Source organism: Pristiophorus japonicus, chromosome 3, assembly GCF_044704955.1.
Source record: "Pristiophorus japonicus isolate sPriJap1 chromosome 3, sPriJap1.hap1, whole genome shotgun sequence".
NCBI classification, from domain to species: domain Eukaryota; kingdom Metazoa; phylum Chordata; class Chondrichthyes; family Pristiophoridae; genus Pristiophorus; species Pristiophorus japonicus.
Window position 1 is genome coordinate 93,844,758 of NC_091979.1, and position 21,484 is coordinate 93,866,241.

The window sequence follows — 21,484 nt, forward strand, 5'->3', positions numbered from 1 at the left end:
AAGTATTTTTAATGCAGAGCTTGCAGCAATGGCCTGTCCCTTTTTAAAGGGAGGGAAGGAGCCTCCGATCCCGGCAGCGCTGTATGGCTACTGCCCCTCCTGCGTGGTTTAGCGCTCCAAGGGAAGTGGGTAGCGCCCAGCGATATTTTTTGTGCTCCCGCAAAAGTTATCGCCCCGAATGGGGCGCTATGCAATTTCTCCCCCTAACTCTTTTGTTCTCTGTATGCTGGCATGAGCACCATAAAGGGTAAGAACCTATATATAATAGCTTGAAGCCATGCTGATTTAATAGTTGCTGTATAACACTGTTTTAAAAACAACTGAACCTTGTCAAGAAAGATCAATATGAACACTATTATGCATATAATTGAAGGTGATACTGATTCTTTTTCCAGGCAGGCATGACCCTCACATATGATCCCAGTGCTATGCAAAATGGGTAAGTAACAAAATAGATTTTCTGTATGCAGTAAATGCTCTTTTTAAACAATGTACTAATAACATCCTATTGCATTTGGGTGCAAAATTACTTTGAGAGTTCTATTATTGTTCTGTTATGTAGTCCTGCATTATCAAATATTGAGTATGGTTGATCTCTGCCATTTGCTGTCTCTTTTTAGATTTTATTCAACACCATACAGTATTGCAACAAATAGAATGATTGCTCAAACATCTCTTGCACCGTACATTGCATCTCCTGTTTCAACATATCAGGTTGGTATTCAAACTCTTCATATTAATTTCAATTATTTACAGGAATTTTGAATATATTTCTGCAAGAATGCAGTACAAGTTGCAAAGAGTAAAATGTGATTGAGTAATCATTTCTCTAAATAACAAGTCACTTTGTTTTAAAGTAATTTTATTTGTGTGAAACACTTTGAGACATTGCAACATGATAAGATGTTATATAAATATGAGTATTATTATTTGAGTGGATGCTTCAGAATTACTTTTGATAAAAATGTTGGCTCTCTTGTTAGCTCTGAGTTTATCCAGTCAGTAGTTGAGCCATACAAACTAGGAAGATCACAGGTTCAATTCCGCATCTGAGTTAGCTGATCTGAACCTAGGCAGCAGTATGGACAAAGCAGTTGGCCTCATGCCCATGGGTTAAGGTCCCAGGTCCTAACACTATCCAGTGACCACTGTTGGAAGTGCCCATGTGTTTAATGTAGATAGGATTACACTCAAGTGTCATTGAATAGTCTGGTGATATTTGCGGTCAAAGCTCCCACATGAATTATGGCTACTTGGGTGAAGTACCAGAAGACAAATCAGCACCATGGAGCCATATCACAGCAAGTAATCAATGCTTTGAGTAGAGGAGGTAAGGTGAAAAAATTGTCGAAGAAAAAAAAAAGCGCACACAATTGTTCCCGTGAGTTTGAGAAAATTGCTATTAAAGGTAGACAAAGTGAATCCAACTGTTTAGCAATGCCGTTTCAATGCTGACATTCTGTCACAAAAATAAGACAAAAGTGTTTTCTGGTTATATGGGCAACGTCTGTCTTAAAAATAGCCGGTTAAATATTGGAGTATTAGATAAAGCCTTTCCATTCTGAATTCTGAAATCTTATTAAAATATAACTGTTTAATGGAATCTATAATTATGAAATTGCATTGTGTTGTGTAGCTATACTGAACCAATCTATGCTTCGTGATGGATTCTTTTCATTTTTGTAAGGAATGTAGTTGGTAGATGATTGACACAGGAAATGTTTAGAGAAGGTACAAGGCAGCAGAAGATGGAGGAAGATGATGTGATGAACGGCACAAAGGAAATATTTGAGTTTAAGTTGAATCAAACATAAGTGTTTCCTGTGTCTTTTATTCTTTACAGATTGATTGATTTAAAATTAAGCAATAATGAATGCCAATGTGTGCACAATTCAGGTTTAACTACATCAGGGACTTCATGGTGCATACATCACCCAGGCATGTCTACTTGAGAAGATTCAATAGATTAAATTAAGCTGCAGGGACAGACCTTAGTTTAAGTAATTGTCAAGACCTATAATTATAGAATGTAAAACATAATCTTGACTTAACTTTTTATGCCCAATAAAATATTTGTTATTGGTGTAGAATTTCCAGTATTCAATCACAATAGCTGAATTCACCCAGAGCTGATCACAGTAAGCACTGTCTCTGCCTGAAGAAAGAAGTCAGATTGATCAATTAGTTCCAGCATTGATTACATTGAGCAGCTTCTATGCCTCACGAAAGTACCCAAATCATGAAGAAACACAGCTCATAAAATCACCCGTTTATAACAGTGATGCTGCTATGTGATCAATGTTTTGGTGATGTGATGGCCTTCTGCTTACCACATCTTGTTTTACAAATGTATTATTTTTTTAAATCTCCTTTTTTTTTCTTGTCAGTTTTCTCCATTCCTCTCTTCTGCTCCCCTGAAGTATATGATTCTTCACTGTGGCACATGTCAGCCTTCAGTACTTCACTCAAGAGACCATTATTCATGTGTGATCCTTGACTGTAGTATTGGCAACCTATTTTACCACGCGGCATCACAGTCCCAATTCTGTCCTTTCCTGACAGTAGTCAATCTTAAATGAATTCAAGCAGTGACACTGTATAGTGATTAGAAATATAAATCCTGGTCGATTTTCTTCTCACTAACCAAGAGGTACTGAAGCTCTTTGTCACACACTACTGTCACCCTGGCTGCAATCACTTAACTTAGAACAATTTCAAAAGCCACATCATGAATTTTTGCACTTCATATCTCGGGCTAGATTTTCTGCTAATTGATGGTCAATAGGTAGAAAATCTAACCCATAGAATTTATAACAGCGTTGCTTGGTCTTGCTGCCATTGTGAGAGTACTGCAGTTGATTTTTCCATACAGATCTCCCATGGCTTGATTTAACCCTTCTGCACACACCCATGCACGTGCACATACACAAACACACTGAGGCTATGACACTCTTTAAGATGCTAATAGTGTAGCACCTCAAGTCCATTGCATGTTGTGAATCTGCTCACTGACGTGCTTCTCTATTGAGAGTGATCCATGTGAAGTTATTTTATTACAAAAATAAGGAACTAAGTTTACTGATTTCAAATTGACCCCGCCCGAACAGAAATTCCTGTCAACAGCACACCTTTCATTTGATAGGATCAAGTCTGATGCTGACAAACACTGTTAAAAATAAAAAATGTACCTCGTATATATTTTTACCACAGTTCCCTCATAGTGGAAATACAAATAACTGGTGCCATACTATACAGTTGTTTGTGTGTTTTATTTCATACAGCAGATAAAAATATTGAGTGTAACCATGAAGACTACATCTTTTTGATAACCATATGTTTTCACTTGTGGCAACTAAGGGGAAATCATTCAAACCAAGACAAAGATTGAACACATTTAATGTTGAGTTCTCTGCATCTGCCACACTTGAAACATTTTTACCCATTCACTATTCATTAATAAGTAATTCTAGAATATTAGTGCTTAGGTGGGTGTATGTTTTGAAATGTGCATTTATGTTACTAGGCATATGCTTAACTTTGTGTTTTCCGTACCCTAGGCAGAGAGGAAAAGGAGGTGGGGTGGCGTTGCTGGTTAAAGAGGAAATTAATGCAATAGTAAGGAGGGACATTAGCCTGGATGATGTGGAATCGGGATGGGTGGAGCTGCGAAATACCAAAGGGCAGAAAACGCTAGTGGGAATTGTGTACAGACCACCAAACAGTAGTAGTGAGGTTGGGGACAGCATCAAACAAGAAATAAGGGATGTGTGCAATAGAGGTACAGCAGTTATGATGGGTGACTTTAATCTACATATTGATTGGGCTAACCAAACTGGTAGCAATGCGGTGGAGGAGGATTTCCTGGAGTGTATCAAGGATGGTTTTCTAGACCAATATGTTGAGGAACCAACTAGAGAGCTGGCCATCCTAGACTGGGTGATGTGTAATGAGAAGGAACTAATTAGCAATCTTGTTGTACGAGGCCCTTTGGGGAAGAGTGACCATAATATGGTAGAATTCTTTATTAAGATGAAGAGTGACACAGTTAATTCGGAAACTAGGGTCCTGAACTTAAGGAAAGGTAATTTCGACGGTATGAGGCGTGAATTGGCTAGAATAGACTGGCAAAGGATATTTAAAGGGTTGACGGTGGATAGGCAATGGCAAACATTTAAAGATCACTTGGATGAACTTCAGCAATTGTACATCCCTGTCTGGAGTAAAAATAAAACTGGGAAGGTGGCTCAACCATGGCTAACAAGGGAAATTAAGGATTCTGTTAAAACCAAGGAAGAGGCATATAAATTGGCTAGAAAAAGTACAAACCTGAGGACTGGGAGAAATTTAGAATTCAGCAGAGGACGACTAAGGGTTTAATTAAGAGGGGGAAAATAGAGTACGAGAGGAAGCTTGCAGGGAACATAAAAACTGACTGCAAAAGCTTCTATAGATATGTGAAGAGAAAAAAATTAGTGAAGACAAATGTCGGTCCCTTGCAGTCGGATTCAGGTGAATTTATAATGGGGAACAAAGAAATGGCAGACTAATTGAGCAAATACTTCGGTTATGTCTTCACGAAGGAAGACACAAATAACCTTCCGAATGTACTAGGGGACAGTGGGTCTAGTGAGAAGGAGGAACTGAAGGATATCCTTTATTAGGCGGGAAATTGTGTTAGGGAAACTGATTGGATTGAAGGCTGATAAATCCCCGGGGCCTGATAGTCTGCATCCCAGAGTACTTAAGGAAGTGGCCCGAGAAATAGTGAATGCATTGGTGATCATTTTCCAACAGTCTATCGACTCTGGATCAGTTCCTATGGACTGGAGGGTAGCTGATGTAACACCACTGTTTAAAAAAGGAGGGAGAGAGAAAACGGGTAATTATAGACCGGTTAGCCTGACCTCAGTAGTGGGGAAAATGTTGGAATCAGTTATTAAAGATGAAATTGGAAAGCAGTGACGGGATCGGTCCAAGTCAGCATGGATTTATGAAAGGGAAATCATGCTTGACAAATCTTCTGGAATTTTTTTGAGGATGTAACTAGCAGAGTGGACAAGGGAGACCAGTGGATGTGGTGTATTTGGACTTTCAAAAGGCTTTTGACAAGGTCCCACACAAGAGATTGGTGTGCAAAATCAAAGCGCGAGGTATTGGGGGTAATGTGCTGACGTGGATAGAGAACTGGTTGGCAGACAGGAAGCAGAGAGTTGGGATAAACGGGTCCTTTTCAGAATGGCAGGCAGTGACGAGTGGAGTGCCGCCAGGGCTCAGTGCTGGGACCCCAGCTCTTTACAATATACGTTAACGATTTGGATGAAGGAATTGAGTGTAATATCTCCAAGTTTGCAGATGACACTAAACTGGGTGGCGGAGTGAGCTGTGAGGGGGAAGCTAAGAGGCTGCAGGGTGACCTGGACAGGTTAGGTGAGTGGGCAAATGCATGGCAGGTGCAGTATAATGTGGATAAATGTGAGGTTATCCATTTTGGGGGCGAAAACACGAAGGTAGAATATTATCTGAATGGCGGCAGATTAGGAAAAGGGGAGGTGCAACGAGACCTGGTTGGCATGCAGGTACAGCAGGCGGTGAAGAAGGCAAATGGTATGTTGGCCTTCATAGCTAGGGGATTTGAGTATAGGAGCAGGGAGGTCTTACTGCAGTTGTACAGGGCCTTAGTGAGGCCTCACCTAGAAGAATATTGTGTTCAATTTTGGTCTCCTAATCTGAGGAAGGACGTTCTTGCTATTGAGGGGGTGCAGCGAAGGTTCACCAGACTAATTCCAGGGATTGCTGGACTGACATATGAGGAGAGACTGGATCAACTGGGCCTTTATTCATTGGAGTTTCGAAGGATGAGAGGGGATCTCATAGAAACGTATAAGATTCTGACGGGACTGGGCAGGTTAGATGCGGAAAGAATGTTCCTGATGTTGGGGAAGTCCAGAACCAGGGGTCATTGTCATAGGATAAGTGGTAGGCCATTTAGGACTGAGATGAGGAGAAACTTCTTCACTGAGAGTGGTTAACCTGTGCAATTCCCTGCCGCAGAGTTGTTGTTGATGCCAGTTCATTGGATATATTCAAGAGGGAGTTAGATATGGCCCTTACGGCTAAGGGAATCAAGGGGTATGTAAAGAAAGCAGGAAAGGGGTACTGAGGGAATGATCAGCCATGATCTTATTGAATGGCAGTGCAGGCTCGAAGGGCCGAATGGCCTACTCCTGCACCTATTTTCTATGTTTCTATGACTGAAAACTGTAGCCAAACTTTTCTCAAGGGAAGTGGGTTGGGGGAGGGGCGGCCTCCGAGGCGGGCAGGAAACCTGCAATACCTGGTTTCCCGCAGGCCCTGCCGACTTAATCAAGAGGCTGGCTGGCTGGAGTCGATCTGGGGAGGAATCGCGGGGTCGGCATGGACGGGGATTGTTGGAGGGGGTGCGGTCACGGGGTCAGCACTGGGAGTGTGGGCAGTATTGGGGGAAGGAAGGGTTGCAGGCGGGATCGGGGGGCTGGAGGCGGGGATTTCAGGGGTTCGATGGCGGGAGTGGTTGTTGGTTGGGGATCGTGAGAGTGGAAGGAGGTGGGGAAGAGAGGATCGGGGCAGCCAGCATTGTGGCCCTCCTTGGCAACATCGGTGGGGTGGGGGGGAGGCCTCATGGTGAGGATCAGAGGCCCTTGGGAGGGTCTCTGATCACAGAGGTAGGTTAGTTAGGCACCCTGGATCCAAGAGGTAGGTATAAAGCCACTTGCCTCCTGGATGCAGAAGTTCCCGCCTCGGTTTAACTGCCAACTTTCACTAATTTTGTGAAATCCATCCACAGGCAGTTAAATTCAAAATGGGCAGGGAAAAAGAGGCTTCCAGCCTCATTGTAATATTTAAATTGACGTTCCTCCCCCTGGGAGTGGGTTGGAAGCGGGATCAGGTCAGTAATTCCATTTTTAACTATTTTAACTGCCCTCGTTCTTCAAACTCACCTGTTCTTTTAGGGGAAAATTCCTGCTTGTGTTTGACAATTTGCATAATGTAATTTGATCTCTTAACACTGCGTTGCAGGTGCAGAGTACTTCCTGGATGCCACACCAACCGTACCTTATGCAACATGCTGTAAGTTGTCATTTGCATTAGAAAAGTTTTGTCTATGCCTCGCAGGGAATAATACTCAGATTAGATTAGTATACCATATTTTTAATTGACACTGTTTCTCATGAAGTATTTGGCAAACCTTTTTCCATTTTTTTCCGTATGTGACTTCATTACTGTGCATGAATGAATCTTGTGCATGAGCAGTTACAACAATGTCATATTTGCAACATGATGTCAGAGGAAAGGTCAGTTCGTGTCAGCTTTGCCAAAAGCAAATTCCTGGTCCATGCAAATGGCTTGACAACTCGACCTTCCCAGAGCATGACATCAAAATACAATCCCACCACTGGCAAGTGTAATTCATATTTGCTACCACTAGCTGTTTGACTAATAAGCAGGGAGTGAAAATCGCATCCCAGGAGATTATTGGTAGTTTGAAAGGCAAGAATATAAAGTTGTTTATACTACAGGGTTCTGTGTAGAGTGACCCTATAGTATAAAGGTCATATTTAATATTCTTCCTAAAAGAGATGAGAGATACTACCCTATTAAAAATGTACTTTCATATGCACATATAAATGTGAATTATGACTCATTGAGGGGTATAGCTACCTGTGATTGGAATTCTAACTGATTTAGCCTGAAGCAGTAAGACTAAACCACCTCCTTCAGTTTACTCATTCAATTCCTTACCAAAAACACACTGCAATGGACAATAGCAAATTATTATATCTGACTCATGAATCATAGAAGTTTACAGCATGGAAGAAGGCCATTTCGGCCCATCGTGTCCATGCCAGCCAACAAGAGGCTATCTAGCCTTATCCCACCTTCCAGCTCTAGGTCCGTAGCCCTGCAGGTTACGGCACTTCAGCTGCACATCCAAGTACTTTTTAAATGTGGTGAGGATTTCTGCCTCTACCACCCTTTCAGGCAGTGAGTTCCAGACCCCTACAACCCTCTGTGTGAAGAAATTTCCCCTCAAATCCCCCCCTAAACCTTCTACCAATTACCTTAGATTTATGCCCCCTGGTTGTTGACCCCTCTGCTAAGGGAAATAGGCCCTTTCTATCCACTATATTTCGGCCCCTCATAATTTTATACACCTCAATGAGGTCTCCCCTCAGCCTCCTCTGTTCCAATGAAAACAAACCCAGCCTATCTAATCTGTCCTCAAAGCTTAGATTCTCCACTCACAGCAACATCCTCGTAAAATCTCCTCTGTACCCTCTCCAGTGCAATCACGTCCTTCCTGTAATGCGGTGAGCAGAACTGCATGCAGTACTCCAGCTGTGGCCTAACCAGTGTTTTATACAGTTCAAGCATAACCCACTTGTTCTTATATGCTTTGGCTAATAAAGGCAAGCATTTTGTATGCCGCCTTAACCAGCTTATCGACCTGGCCTGCTACCTTCAGGGATCTGTGGACCTGCACTCCAAGGTCCTTTTGTTCCTCTACGCTTCTCAGTATCCTACCATTTAATGTGTGTTCCCTTTCCCTGTTAGCCCTCCCCAAATGCATTATCTCACACTTCTCTGAATTAAATTCCATTTGCCACTGTTCTACCCACCTGACTAGTTGATTAATATCTTTCTGCAGTCCACAGATTTCTTCTTCGTTATCAACCACACAGCCTATTTTAGTATCATCTGCAAACTTCTTCATCATACCCCCTATATTCAAGTCTGAATCATTGATGTATATCACAAAAAGCAAGGGACCTAGCACTGAGCCCTGTGGAACCCCACTGGAAACAGCCTTCCAGTCGCAAAAACACCCATTACCCTATGCTTCCTGCCTCTGAGCCAATTTTGGATCCAACTTGCCATGGCGCCCTGGATTCCATCATACGCACTGCTCTCATCAACCCTCCTGGTTATCTCCTCACAGATTGTTCAGTGGAATCAGTGCAGTCACTGCTTTTCTAATTCTCTCCAAAATGTTATGATTGGCACTTGCATACTATAATAACTCTTTACATAAAATCTTTTTATCACCCCTTTATACACTTTTAGTACTAATCCTCAGTTTACGTCCCCTGGTTACCTTTCAGTATTTATCCTCTCAAACCTTTTTGAATCTTTAAACATTTGAATTAGATCTCCTTTAAACTTGCACTTTATTAAATGCAGCCCTATTTTTCGAGTCTTTCATCATAACTGTATCATCCCATCGATGGTCTCTTTCTAGTGAATTGACATGTTACTTTCATCTTGGCTCCAATATTCTTTCTGTAATGGAGTGAACATAGAAATAGAACCAGAATTAGGCCATTCGGCCCATCGAGCCTGTTCTGCCATTCAATAAGATCATGGCTGATCTGATCAGGAAGGCCAATGGAATCTTGGCCTTTATTGCAAAGGGGATGGAGTATGAAAGCAGGGAAGTCTTGCTACAGGTATACAGGATATTGGTGAGGTCACACCTGGGATACTAAGTGCAGTTTTGGTTTCCATATTTAAGAAAGGATATACTTGCTTTGGAGGCTGTTCAGAGAAGGTTCACTAGGTTGATTCTGGAGATGAGGGGGTTGACTTATGAGGAAAGGTTGAGTAGGTTGGGACTCTATTCATTGGAATTCAGAAGAATGAGAGGTGATCTTATCAAAATGTATAAGGTTATGAGGGGGCTTGACAAGTTGGATGCAGAGAGGATGTTTCCACTGATAGGGAGATTAGAACTAGAGGGCATAATCTTAGAATAAGGGGCCGCCCATTTAAAACTGAGATGAGGAGGAATTTCTTCTCTGAGGGTTGTAAATCTGTGGAATTCGCTGCTTCAAAGAGCTGTGGAAGCTGGGTTATTGAATAAACTTAAGACAGAGATAGACGGTTTCTTAACCGATAAGGGAATAAGGGGTTATGGGGAATGAGCACGGAAGTGGAGCTGAGTCCATGATCGGATCAGCCATGATCGTATTAAATGGCAGAACAGGCCCGAGGGGCTGTATGGCCTACTCCTCCTATTTTTTAATGTTCTTATAAGTTCCACTTCCCTGCCCGCTCCCCGTAACCCTTTACTCCCTTATCGCTCAAAAGTCTGTCTATCTCCGCCTTAAATATATTCAAAGACCCAGCCTCCACAGCTCTCTGGGGAAGAGAATTCCATAGATTTATAACCCTCAGAGAAGTAATTTCTCCTCATCTCAGTTTCAAAGGGGCGGCTCCTTATTCTGAGACTGTCCCCTAGTTTTAGTTTCCCCTATGAGTGAAAATATCCTCTCTACATCCACCTTGTCGCGCCCCCTCATTATCTTATGTTTCAATAAGATCACCTCTCATTCTTCTGAACACCAATGTGTATAGGCCCAACCTACTCAACCTATCTTCATAAGTCAACCCCCTCATCTCCGGAATCAACCTAGTGAACCTTCTCTGAACAGCCTCCAATGCAAGTATATCCTTCCTTAAATAGGGAGACCAAAACTGCATGCAGTACTCCAGGTGTGGCCTTACCAATACCCTGTGCAGTTGATTGATATCTTCCTGCAGTCCGCAGCTTTCTTCTTTATTATCACCACACAGCCGATTTTAGTATCATCTGAAAACTTCTTAATCATATCCCCTATATTCAAGTCTAGATCATTGATGTATATCACAAAAAGCAAGGGACCTAGTACTGAGCCCTGCGGTACCCCACAGGAAACATCCTTCCAGTCGCAAAAACACCCATCTGATATTTTTTAAACCAAACAACACTGATTTGTGGTGTGGCCTCACCAATACCCTGTACAGTTGTAGCCGGATTTCTCTGCTTTTATACTCTATCCCCCTTGCAATAAAGGTCAACATTCCATTTGTTTTCCTGATTACTTGCTGTACTGCATACTAACTTTTTGTGTTTCATGCATAAGGACCCTCAGGTCTCTCTGTACTATCACACTTTGCAATTTCTCTCCATTTCAATTGTAATTTGCTGTTCTATTTTTACTGTCAAAGTGGATAACCTCACATTTTCCCACATTCATCATCATCATCATTTTAGGCAGCCCCTCGGAACCGAGAAAGACTTGCTTCCACTCCTAAAGTGAGTCCTTTGGTGGCTGAACAGTCCAATGTGAGAGCCACAGACCCTGTCACAGGTGGGACAGACATTCATCGGGGGAAGGGGAGGGGGTGGGACTGATTTGCCGCACGCTCCTTCCGCTGCCTGCGCCTGACCTCTTCACGCTCGTGGCGTTGAGATTCGAAGCGCTCAACGCCCTCCCGGATGCACTTTCTCCACCTAGGACGGCCTTCGGCCAGGGACTCCCAGGTGTCAGTGATGATGTCGCACTTTACCAGGGAGGCTTTGAGGGTGTCCTTATAACGTTTCCGCTGCCCACCTTTGGTTCGTTTGCCGTGAAGGAGCTCTGCATAGAGCAATTGCTTAGGGAGCCTCGTGTCTGGAATGCGAATTTTGTGGCCTGCCCAGCAAAGCTGATCGAGTGTTGTCAGTGCTTCAATGCTGGGGATGTTAGCCTGGGCGAGGACACTGATGATGGTGTGCCTGTCCTCCCAGGGGATTTGCAGGATCTTGCGGAGACATCGTTGGTGATATATCTCCAGTGACTTGAGGTGCCTTCTGTACATCGTCCATGTCTCTGAGCCATACAGGAGGGCAGGTATTACTACAGCCCTGTAGACCACGTGCTTGGTGGTAGATTTGAGAGCCTGGTCTTTGAATGCACTTTTTTTTTCCTCAGGCGGCCAAAGGCTGCACTGGCGCACAGGAGGCGATGTTGAATCTCCACATCAATGTCTGCCTTTGTTGATAAAAGGCTCCCGAGGTATGGGAAGTTGTCCACGTTGTCGAGGGCCGCGCAGTGAATCTTGATGACTGGGGGGCAGTGCTGTGTGGCGAGGACAGACTGGTAGAGGACCTTTGTCTTTCGGATGTTAAGCGCAAGGCCCATGCTTTCATATGCCTCATGAATACATCGACTATATCCTGGAGTTCAGCCTCAGAATGTGCGCAGACGCAGGCGTCGTCCGCGTACTGCAGCTCAACGACAGAGGTTGGGGTGATCTTGGACCTGGCCTGGAGGCGGCGTAGGTTAAACAGCTTCCCACTGGTTCTGTAGTTTAGTTCCAATCCAGCAGGGAGCTTGTTGGCTGTGAGGTGGAGCATGGCAGTGAGGAAGATTGAGAAGAAGGTTGGAGCGATGACGCAGCCCTGTTTGACCCCAGTCCGGATGTGGATTGGGTCTGTAATGGAACTGTTGGTAAGGATCACGGCCTGCTCCACGACGACATGCAGGCCATGTGCAGATGACACCTCAAGTCACTGGAGATATATCACCATCTGACAGATTTTTGCCCACTCACTTAGCCTGTCTATATCCCTCTGCAGATTGTTTGTGTCCTCCTCATAATTTGCTTTCCCACCCATCTTTGTATCATTGGCAAACTTGGCTACATTACACTCGGTCCCTTCAGCTAAGTCATTAATATAGATTGTAAATAGTTGAGGACCCAGCACCGATCTCTGCGGCACCCCACTAGTTACTGTTTGCCAACCGGAAAATTACCCATTTATCCCGACTCTCTGTTTTCTGTTGGTTAGCCAATCCTCTATCCATGATAATATACTACCCCCTACCCCGTGCCCAAAACAGCACACACTACTCCCAATGTAACCTAACCAATGTCTTAGCACATTCATCATCACTTCCTTATTTTTGTATTCCATGTCTCGATTTAAAACCCAGAATTTCATTTGTCTTTTTATTGATTTTTCCACCTGCAGTCTTGCTTTTAAAGAGCTGTATATCCTTATCCTTAAATCTCTGTTCTTCCACTTCATTGAGAGTTTTATAGTTTCTATTTTCTTCTTTTTCCCTATATTTACTGCTTCACATTTATAAGCTACCTACCTACCCACTCCTCTAAACCTGTATTGTACCTCTCCACATTCTTCACAGTTTTCCTAATTTAACGTTGCAAGAAAAAAATTCGTATTAGTTGCTTTTGCCATTCCTTTTATTCTCTATAGTAAAATTGCTGCCTTGGAGCCTACACCTCCTTTCATAACGATTCTCTACCTTTTTGCTGTGCTTCTAAAAGTTTTCTCAATATTTGGCTGAAATATTCCCTCTTAATTCTTCCAATCTCACTTTTGTTTCTCTTCTATGCTTTTGGTATTTCTTTATTATTGCAACCTTAATTTTATCATGTATCTTGCTTGAACTTAATTTTTGGCCTAATCTCCTTATTCATGAATGAACCTCTGGCTTTTATTTTAGCCCCTTCACGCCGTGCAGATATGTTTTACATTATGCATCTTATACTTAAATATTTCACACTTCTGGTCATCTGTTTTATCTTCTGCCTCTATAATATTGCCTGTCTCTGTCCTGCCTCAGCCCATCTGCTGCTGAAAGCTTCATCCATGCCTTTGTTAGCTTTGAACTCGACTATTCCTGGCTGATCTTCCACCCTCTGTAAATGTGAACTCATCCAAAACTATGCTGCTCATATCCTAACTCGCACCAAGTCCTGTTCTCCCATCATCTCTATGCTCGCTGACCTACATTGGCTCCTGGCCCAGCAATGTCTTAAATTCAAAATTCTCATTCTTGTGTTCAAATCTCTCTATAGCCTTGCCACTCTCTATCTCTGTAGCTTCCTCTAGCCCTACAACGGTCCGAGAACTCTGCGTTCCTCCAATGCTGGCCTCTTGTGCTTCCCCAATTTCCTCCCCCCCACATTGCCGGCTGTGCTTTCAGCAGTCTAGGCCCTAAGCTCTGGAATTGAATGTTCCCAATGTTGGGGAAGTCCAGAACCAGGGGACACAGTCTAAGGATAAGGGGTAAGCCATTTGGGACCGAGATGAGGAGGAACTTCTTCACCCAGAGAGTGGTGAACCTGTGGAATTCTCTACCACAGAAAGTTGTTGAGGCCAATTCACTAAATATATTCAAAAAATAGTTAGATGTCGTCCTTACTACTAAGGGGATCAAGGGGTATGGTGAGAAAGCAGGAATGGGGTACTGAAGTTGCATGTTCAGCCATGAACTCATTGAATGGCGGTGCAGGCTAGAAGGGCCGAATGGCCTACTCCTGCACCTATTTTCTATGTTTCTATCTATGTTTCTATGAATTCCTTCCCTAAACAACCCTATCTTTTCTCCTTTAAGACATTCCTTAAAACCTACCTCTTTGATCAAGCTTTTGGTCACCTGTTCTACTATTTGCTTATGTAGCCTGGTGTCTAATTTTGCCTGTTTTGCCTCCTATGAACCTTTTTACTATATTAATGCAAGTTGTATTTGAATGAGATAAACCTAGTGGGTTTTCTGTTTCCTACTTGCGATTTAAGAAAAAGAAACTCCATTCAGGTCATATTTTGGCATAATCTTGCAATTAATCTTCTGGAATTTCTGCCAGCTTTTTATTTACTCTGCATGGTGTATACTAATTAAGAGTATAATACTGCACCGCTCTGCACTGGGACTACATAAGTGATGGACAAGCAAAACAAATGATAGGCACTGCATACAATTGAATATTAATGGAATTGAAAACATGCCTAAGAATCAGCAAAACCTTTTTAATGTACATATGAGCTTTTGTTGCAACATTTAAAAAAAAAAAGGCTCTTTTCAAAACAACATTTTCTCTTTCCATAAGAAATTAAGTCAGTGTCAGCAAACTGCTCATGTGTATTACTAGCTGTCGCTAGCTAAACCAGCTTCCCCTCAGCTATGTTTGCTTTTATGATGAATGATGAAAAATATTCTGCTATAGTAGTAAAATGAGTTTATACTGCAGAGAAAATTTTATAATCAGGTTGGTAGTGACCTTGTGAATTCTTATTTCTGTGGATTCAGCCTTTCAAACAGCTGCAGCCTGTAAATCATTTAATATCAGCTTGAGTATTGGAGGAAGCAAATTTAACCAATGTTACACTAGCTTTATACAAAATAAATTCCCTTTAATTCATTTTGAGTTTATATCTCAACAGTTATCGAGAAATGGTAGCATAGTGGTTACCCTGGACTAATGATCCGGAGACATGAGTTCAGTTTCCACCATGGCAGCTGGGAAATTTAAATTAAGTTAATTAAATAAATATGGAATAAAAAGCTGGTATCAATGGTGACCATGTAACTACTAGATTGTCGTAAAAACCCATAATGCACTTTAGGGAAGGAAATCTGGCATCCTTACCCAGTCTGGCCTGTGACTCCAGAGCTACAACAATGTGGCTGACTCTTAACTGTCCTCTGAAATGGCCTAGCAAGTCACTCAGTTGTACCAAACGGCTACGACAAAGTATAATAAGAATAAAACCGGACGGACCCACCCGGCTTCGACCTAGGCATCGGATTCCGACATGACAAAAGCATACCAGTCGACTCTGCAAAGTCCTCCTCACTAACATTTATGGATATGTGCCAAAACCTGGAGAGCTGTCCCACATACTAGTCAAGCAACAGTCACACTCACAGAATCAGACCTTTCAGCCAACATTCCAGACTCCTCCAGACCCACCAACAGGACAGACCCACCAAAGGCAGTGGCACAGTGGTATACGGGAGGGAGGGAGTGGCCCTGGGAGTCCTCAACATTGATTCCGGACCCCATGAGGTCTCATGGCTTGCAGGTCAAATATGGACAAGGACGAAGTCCCATCTTCCCGTCTGACTAACTTGATTGAATTTTTCGAGGAGGTAACCAGCAGGGTCGATGAAGGCAGTGTATATGATGTAGTGAATATGGATTTTAGCAAAGCTTTTGATAAGGTCCCACATGGCAGACTAGTCACGAGAGTAATAGGCCATGGGATCCAGGGCAAAGAGGCAAGTTGGATACAAAATTGGCTGAGGCAAGAAGCAAAGGGTAATGGTTGATGGGTGTTTTTGTGACTGGAAGGCTGTATTCAATGGGGTTCCACAGGGCCCAGTGCTTGATCCCTTGCTTTTTGTGTTATATATCAATGACTTGGACTTGAATGTTGGGGGTATGATTAAGAAGTTTACAGATGACACTAAAAAAGGCTGTGTGGTTGATAATCAAGAAGAAAGCTGTGGACTGCAGGAAGATATCAATATACTGGTCAGGTGGGCAGAACAGTGGCAAATGGAGTTCAATCCGGAGAAATGTGAGGTAATGTATTTGGGGAGGTCTAACAAGGCAAGGGAATACATATTAAATGATACAACACTGAAAAGTGTAAAAGGAACAAAGGAATCTTGGAGTGCAGGTCCACAGATCCCTGAAGGTAGCAGGTCAGGTAGATAAAGTGGCTAAGAAGGCATATGGAATACTTGTCTTTATTAGTCGAGGCATGAAATACAAGACCAAGGAAGTTATAAAACACTTGAACTGTATAAAACCCTGGTTAGGCCGCAGCTGGAATACACCATACAGTTCTGGTCACCACATTACAGGAAAGATGTGATTGCACTGGAAAGGGTGTAGAGGAGATTTACAAGAATGTTGCCTGGACTGGAGAATTTTGGCTATGAGGAAAGATTGGAGATGCTGGGTCTGTTTTCTTTGAAACTGAGGAGGCTGAGGGGAGAACTGATTGAGGTGTATAAAATTATGAGGGGCTGAGATCGAATGGATAGGACGGACCTGTTTCCCTTGGCAGAGGGGTCAACCACCAGGAGGCATAGATTTAAAGTAATTGGGGGGAGGTTTAGAGGAGATATGAGGGGAAATTTCTTCACCCAGAGGGTGGTGGGGGTCTGGAACGCACTGCTTGAAAGGGTGGTAAAGACAGAAACCCTCACCACATTAAAAAAATATTTGGATGTGTACTTGAAGTGCCGTAACCTACAGGGCTACAGACCAAGAGCTGGAAAGTGGGATTAGGCTGAATAGCTCTTGGTTGGCAGGCGCGGAAATGATGGGCTGAAATGGCCTCCTTCCGCTGTAACTTTCTGTGATTCACACCCTCCATCGCCTGCTACTACTACCATGCTAAATGGGATAGATTCAGAACAGCTCAAATCTGGGCATCCATGAGACACTGTGGGCCAGCAGATGAATTGTATTCCACCACAATCTATAACCTCATAGTCCGACATATCCTTCACGCTACCATTACCATCAAGCCAGGGGTTCAATCCTGGTTCAATGAGGAGTGTAGAAGCACATGTCAGGGACAGCACTAGATGTACCTGGAAATGAGGTGCCAACCTTGTAAAGCTACAAGCATGCTCAATAGTGGAAGCAGCTAAGACAGAGTAAAGCGATCCTACAACCAACAGATCAGCTAAAAGCTCAGCATTCCTGCCACATCCAATCGTGAATGGTGGTGGACCATTAAACAACTAACTGGAGGAGGAGGCTCCATGAACATCCCCATCCTCAATGATGGCGGAGCCCAGCATATGACTGCAAAAGTCAAGGCTGAAGTGTTTGCAACCATCTTCAGCCAGAAGTGCTGAGTGGATGATCCATCTCGGCCTCCTCCTGACATCCCCACCGTCACAAGCCAGTATTCTGCCAATTCGATTTACTCCACGTGATATCAAGAAACGGCTGAGCACACTGGTACAGCAAAGGCTTTGGGCCCTGACAACATCCCGGCTGCAGTGCTGAAGACTTGTGCTCCAGAATTAGCTGTCCTTCTAGCCAAGCAATTCCAGTGCACCGACAACACTGGCATCTACCTGACAAAGTGGAAAAAAGTCAAGCTATGTCCTGCCCACCAAAAGCAGGACAACATCAATCCGGCCAGTTACCACCCCATCATCCTACTCTCAATCATCAGCAATGTAATGGAAGGTGTTGTCAACAGTGCTATCAAGCAACACTTACTCACCAATAACCTGCTCACCGATGCTCAGTTTGGGTTCCGCCGCTTTTAGCTGAAATCCTTTATCCTGGCTGACCTGCACATGACCTGCTAAATTGCAGATATATAAAATCATCCTTGAAAACTCTTACCTAATCAGCTGTTTACTTGTATATTTGCATTTGCAGTTGTAGTCCTTGGGAGACTCTAGATGCTAACTCTCTTGATATGGCTGTATCAGGGAGCAGGATGTAATTCCCCTCTCAAACCAGACTACAGAAATTATTTTACTAAGTGTATTAAAGTTAAAGAATGTTCCTTTTTCTCCTTTATTTATATTTTGCCTCTCCCATCTCCACATTATTTTACCCTTTTGAGAATGCTGGTGCTTTGCCACTTCAAATTCTGTTGAATATATATATGATGGTGGTGTAATACTGCATTAGATGGACGTATCCTCTTACTATATACCATTTCTAAATGTTTTTGTTGTTTGTATCTTTCTTTTACAAGTAAATTCTCTCTAAAATAAAAATGGTGAGGACACATAGGGTTTTAGTGCCTCTTTGCAAAATGCCACAATGTGATAGGGCACAGGTTTGTGACTATGATTGTTCTTATGGTGAGTTCCTGAGTTGGCAAAGATGCCCAGCACAAGCTAGATACTTAACAAGGGAGTAGTTGCCAAGACTGCTCTCATTCCCCTTCTAGCAGTCAACTCAAGGTCATCAACACAAGAGATCACCTACCTACCTTCAATTTAAATTGAATGGTCAGTGACATCTGGAGACCAAAAAAGAAATAAAATTCACTTTCAAAAATGGGGAACTAAGTGGTACAATAGGTTAGCATTGCTGTGCTTTCATTTCTGAAGTCTTAAATTAAATATGGTATCAGAGTGATGGCATGACAATATAGTTTCTCTGCTGACTGTAAATTTCCCTTACAAAATATTGAGTGTCTGAATTCAGCATAAAGTGCTATAATAGGTACTAAGTTGTCACAGATTATCATTCAGATAGGCTGTACAAATAACTGGTATGGGAACATAAGTGTCACAAAATGTACTGTCATGAGACTGGCTTTGAGAGATAGTCAGGCCTTGTTATGAGCACATAAAGTCACCAAAAATAATAATGTAAAAGAGGCACCATAAACTCAATGAAAACAAATTTCACAAGTACAGCCTCATTGTGTCTAGAATGTGTTCTGGGTGTTATTTCATGAAATTACTATGTTAAAACTTTGACAATCAATTTTTGTTACATTTTCTCCCTTTAGATCTGGGAGGGTGGAATGGTTAGGGACATATGCTTCATTGTCCACATTAATATCATACCATGATAAATAACTCTATACAAGATGGTGTACCATCTGCATCTGTGCAGTACTCAATCTACTGACAAGGCCTAGAATTTGATTGTGTACAGGAGGTCCAGTGACATTTTGGGCTTAAATTCAAATTTAAGTCCCCTAGTTGGAAGTTCATAGCCATTAACTCTGCTAGTCAGCAGAAGAACATATGACCACTTGTTTAGTCATTTCTGTCATACGTAATATTTCTTTAAATTATTTTAATGATAACTAAACTAAAAACTGTTTTCCCTCAACGCATTACTTTTCTCTTTCATTTAGGGAGCAGTAATGTCGCCATCTATGGATCATCCTATGCCAATGCAGCCTACATCAATGATGAGCCCGCTGACACAGCAAATGAGTCACCTCTCATTAGGCAGCACAGGAACGGTACATGGTGTTCCAGAGCAGGATCATTTCAAACTATTAACCTCTGCTTCACTGAAGGAAGCTGAACTGCGAAGAAACATGCATTGCACAGAAAATCTTGCAGTTCAAAGCTGCAAAGTGGATTTGTTTCAAGGCTGCAGTATATTTTCCAATCCTGAAATGAAAGTCATAGAAATAGGAATGGGATATTTGGTTCATCAAATCTGCTCCACCATTTCATTAACAAGGACAGCGTTTTATCTTTTTAATCCCAATTCCTGTTCTTTCTCAATATCCTTTAATGTCCTTGCTTCCCAAGTAAGCATCTATCTCCCTTGGAGACATTTCAAATGATTCTCCCTCTATCATAGAATGGTTACAGCCCGAAGAAGGCCATTTGTCCCATCAAGCCCATGCTGGCACTCTGCAAGAGCACCTCAGCTAGTCCAACTTCCCCGTCCTTTCCCCGTAGCCCTGCAAAAAAATTTCTCTCAGGTACTTACCCAACTCCCTTTTGAGAGCAGTGATTGAGTCTGCCTCCACCACCCTTTTAGGCAGTGCATTACACATCATAAGCACTCACTGTGTAAAGACATTTATTCTTATGTCACTTTTGATTCTTTTGTCAGTCACCTTAAATCTCTGTCCTCTAGTTCTTGATCCTTCTGCCAGTGGGAACAGTTTCTACTCTGTTCAGACCCCTCACAATTTTGAACACCTCTATCAAATCTCCTCTACTCTAAAGAGAACAACCCCAGCTTCCCCAGTCTATCCACATAACTGAAGTCCCTCATCCCTGGAATCATTCTCGTAAATCTTTTCTGCACCCTCTCTAAGGCTTTCACATCCTTCCTAAAGTGCGGTCCTCAGCATTGGACACAATATTCTAGTTGAGGTCGAACCAGTGTTTCATACAGGTTCATCATAATTTCCACGCTTTTGTACTCTATACCTCTGTTTGTGAAGCCCAAGATCCCGTAAGCTTTTTTAACCACTTTCTCAACCTGCCCTGCCATCTTCAACAATTTGTGCACATATACCCCTAGGTCTCTGGTCCTGCACCCCCTTTAGTTTATATTTCCTCTTCTCATTCTTTCTACCAAAATGTATCACCTTTCAGCGTTAAATTTCACTGCCACCTGTCTACCCATTCCATCAGCCTGTCTGCCTCTTGAAGTCTATCACTATCCTTCTCACTGTTCACTATATTTCCAAGTTTTGTTTCATCTGCAAATTTTGAAATTGTGCCCTGTACACCCACATCCAAATCATTAATATATATCACGAAAAGCAGTGGTCCTCGTACTGACCCCTGGGGAACACCACTGCGTACTTTCCTCCAGTCCAAAAAACAACCGTTCACCACCACTCTCTGTTTCCTGTCACTGAGCCAATTTCATATCCATGGTGCCACTGTCCCTTTTATTCCATGGGCTTCAACTTTGCTGGCAAGCCTATTGTGTGGCACTTTGTCGAATGCCTTTTGGAAATCCATGTAGATCACATCAACTATATTGCCCCCATCAATCCTCTCTCTTACCTCATCAAAAAAACTCGATCAAATTGATTAAACACGATTTACCTTTAACAAATCCATGCTGGCTTTCCTTAATTAGTCCACACTTGTCCAAATGACTGTTAATTTTGTCCCTGATTATTGTTTCTAAAAGCGTCCCTATGCCCGATGTAAAACTCACTGGTCTATAGTTGCTCGGTTTATCTTTGCACTCTTTTTTGAACAAGGATATAACATTTGCAATTCTCCAGTCTTCTGGCACCACCCCCATTTCTAAGAAGGATTGGAAGATTATGGCCAGTACCTCTGCGATTTCTTTCTTCACTTCCCTCAGCATCCTAGGATGCATCCCATCCGGTCCTGGTGACTTATCTAATTAAGTACAGCCAGCCTTTCTAGTACCTCCTCTTTATCAATTCTTATCA

The 21,484-nt window shown here is 42.6% G+C and overlaps 1 protein-coding gene across 16 annotated transcripts in view; it reads left to right on the forward strand.

Moving 5' to 3' along the window:
* LOC139259794 (RNA-binding motif, single-stranded-interacting protein 1-like) overlaps nucleotides 1-21,484 on the forward strand; it is a 769,398-nt gene that overhangs the window by 728,534 nt on the left and 19,380 nt on the right. For all 16 annotated transcript variants that reach the window (XM_070875543.1, XM_070875544.1, XM_070875545.1 and 13 more), the window contains 4 exons: nucleotides 396-439; nucleotides 621-714; nucleotides 7,057-7,107; nucleotides 19,454-19,564. In XM_070875543.1, coding sequence (XP_070731644.1) covers nucleotides 396-439; nucleotides 621-714; nucleotides 7,057-7,107; nucleotides 19,454-19,564 — 300 coding nt within the window. The remainder of the gene's footprint in view (nucleotides 1-395; nucleotides 440-620; nucleotides 715-7,056; nucleotides 7,108-19,453; nucleotides 19,565-21,484) is intronic.